The sequence below is a fragment of the Triticum dicoccoides genome, unplaced genomic scaffold, assembly GCF_002162155.2.
Source record: "Triticum dicoccoides isolate Atlit2015 ecotype Zavitan unplaced genomic scaffold, WEW_v2.0 scaffold47009, whole genome shotgun sequence".
Classification (NCBI taxonomy): domain Eukaryota; kingdom Viridiplantae; phylum Streptophyta; class Magnoliopsida; order Poales; family Poaceae; genus Triticum; species Triticum dicoccoides.
This window is the reverse complement of record NW_021274913.1, coordinates 1-3,160: the sequence shown is the minus strand read 5'-3', so window position 1 is coordinate 3,160 and position 3,160 is coordinate 1. Positions and strand designations below refer to the sequence as shown.

General features: G+C 46.5%; 1 protein-coding gene across 1 annotated transcript; it reads left to right on the top strand.

Moving 5' to 3' along the window:
* Positions 1-1,151: 1,151 nt before the first annotated feature.
* Positions 1,152-3,148, top strand: LOC119346663 (wall-associated receptor kinase 2-like; the record flags this gene model as incomplete). Its single annotated transcript, XM_037615907.1, has 2 exons — positions 1,152-2,066; positions 2,301-3,148. Coding segments are annotated over 2 exons (1,763 nt in total), but the record flags the coding sequence as incomplete, so codon positions are not given.
* Positions 3,149-3,160: the final 12 nt, after the last annotated feature.

The window sequence follows — 3,160 nt, the reverse complement described above, 5'->3', positions numbered from 1 at the left end:
GGTCGCCTCTGTCACTCGTGCACTCACGCCCCGGCCCACGTGCAGCCTAGTTTGCGTTGTTTTGGGAGCGGCCGCACAAGGCTACGTGTCCCGACTCCTGACCACACACTGCACCACACCTTATCCTCTTTCTTCTCCGAGCAATGCTACATGCACTCTACGTCTTCATTGTACTACGCAATGGCTTACCTGGCTGGTTTTGATTGGATAAAATAAACCGAGAGGCCCACCCACTTCGAAATTCAAGGGGGATAAGATTGTACTAGTGGTTGCAGCTTTTCTGCTGCCGATTCCAGTTTCCTCGACTCCGAGTCCCATCCCCTTGCCCTGGCTAGGCACGACACCGCTGCAACATCCTGAGCACAATGTGAGGACACATTACAAAGGGTAGCAGCTCCTTTGTCAAAACACATTACGATAGTTAATAAAATATTGAATATACATATAAATGCACGGGTAAAAAAGTTTTGCAAATTGTTTGTGGAGGCCATGGCCCCTACCACCCCACCCCTAGATCTGCCACTATCCTGAGGTGACGGTTCCAGCTTGCCGCGGTCACCGGTTCCAGCTTGCCGCGGTCACTGTGGCAACACTCGCGGTCCCGGTTCTAGATCTGCCATCGACCATTTCCAGCAATTGTTGACCGTGCCTCCAGCATCAAGGTCATTCATCTCCAGCTCCGACGGGTTTTCCTATTGCAGGACCGCATTCCATCTTGTGCAACTGCGATCACAGCTTGAGGTCCTCCATTGTGTTCCAGCACGCACAATCGGTGGTCATAGCATGATGCCCGACATTGCGTGCTCTGGATGCACCAGCCGTTGAGGAAGGACACACCCAAGGCATCCATCGATCGATGTCGAGGCAACGTGGAGGAGCTCGAGCTCTCCGCCAATCAGGCAGGGGTGCTTTAGTCGTTTTGGGAGCTCATATCTCTTATTTCCCTCTACATTATTCTTTTTATATAGTATACAAACATAGATATATGGATAGACAGATAGATAGGTAGAATACTTATACTAGTTTTATATATGTGTAGAGTACATGCATGCATATATTATGATCAAGAATGATGGTTCGCTTTAATTTTCGTTTTTTTTAGATCAATCGATCTAATAACTATCGATGTATGTTCATGCACGTACATGCAGGTGACTGTAGCAATATTTGTGGCGACGTGAGCGTTCTATTCCCGTTCGGCATTGGCCCTCCCACTTGCTATTTGCCAGGGTTCGACCTCACCTGCGACAAGAGCCACCACCCCGCGCGACTGATGCTTGGCACCTCCCGGGTTATGAACATCTCCCTCCTCAACAACACCATGCACATCCTCAATACCGACCAAGTCCTTCACCTCTACGCCGGTATGCCGGGCCGACATATCGGGGATTTCAAGAACATGGGTGTTGGAGATGAGGTGCCCTACTCGTTGTCGACCAATAATGAGCTCATCCTCATTGGGTGCGGCGTACAGTCACAACTGTTGGGGGCCATGAGCAATCGGGCTTGGCCCATCCTCAGCGGCTGCTCCTCTTTTTGTTCATCAAGTGAGAATGGCACCTACGAAGACACTGGTTTGACAGTAATTGGAGACAACAATGACGATGATGATCTATATTGCTATGGCCGGGGCTGCTGCCAGGCACGTATCTCAATGTCCAGGGACGGCATGCCTAGTGGATTCTGGATCAATTGGGTTGATCCCAACATTGGCAGCGATGAGACGCTACCACCATCATATGCTCTCATCGCACAGGAGGGATGGTTCCGTAAGCGCCAGGTCTCTGCACAACTAAGGAAGTGGTCGAACAAAGATGTAAGCTCTCCAACTCTCAGTCCTAGCCTGGAGGTTCCCATGGTTCTAGAATGGGAGATCTTGCAATTGCAACAGGCTGCCAGCTCATCACAACCACCAACAAGCGTGAGCTCCAAGCAATATTTGCAGTGTCCTGGCATCTGCAAGAGCAAGAACAGCCTCTGCAAACCAAGGAATAGAGGCTATACCTGCCACTGCATCGAGGGTTACGACGGGAACCCTTACCGCATCAACGGATGCACAGGTTATCATCCATTCACACACCCACCCGTACATAGTATACACACACACACGGTTCATTTGCTTGTACAATTTGTTTACTATGTATGTATATATATGTGATTAAGTTAGTTTTCCTCTTTATCTGCAGGTGGCCACAAGTTCTTTAAAGGTGAGCAACGCTAGAACGACTCCCATTCCTAAAGTGTATATATGGAGATTAGTATTCTCAAACACTACTTACACTTGGTTCTTTCTCATACATGTTGCTTGTATATTTCAGGAATGAACGTCACTATAGGAGTTGCCAGTGGATTTTCCATTGTACTTATTGTACTGGGAGCATTTGTCATTTCAAAAAAACTAAAACACAGAAGAGCACAAATAAGGAAGCGGAAGTTCTTCATGCAAAATCGGGGGAAACTGCTACAACAATTGGTATCTCTAAAATCTGATATTGCAGAACGAATGATCATATCGTTAGAAGAGTTAGAGAAGGCAACCAACAATTTTGATAAATCCCGCGAACTTGGTGGTGGAGGGCATGGAACTGTATACAAAGGTATTTTATCGGACCTCCATGTTGTAGCCATAAAAAAACCCAAGAAGGTGGTGCAAAAAGAGAAAGAGATATGTGAGTTTATCAATGAGGTAGCTATCCTATCACAAATCAACCATAGAAATGTAGTAAAACTCTACGGTTGCTGCCTTGAAACCGAAGTCCCTATGTTGGTCTATAAGTTCATATCTAGTGGGACGCTTTACGAGCATCTTCATGGTGAAAGATCAAAATCATTGTCTTGGGATGACAGGTTGCGAATAGCAGTTGAGGCATCAAAATCTCTAGCATATCTTCACTCAGCGGCTTCAACACCTGTCATCCATAGAGATATTAAGTCTGCTAACATACTTTTGGATGACAGTCTGACAACAAAGGTAGCAGATTTTGGAGCTTCAAGGTACATTTCAACGGATATATCTGGGGTTATGACAAAGGCTCAAGGAACAAGAGGATATTGGGATCCTATGTACTTCCGCACAGGGCGACTAACTGAGAAAAGTAATGTTTATAGCTTTGGGGTCGTTCTTCTGGAACTTCTAACCAGGAAGAAACCTTTTTTTTTT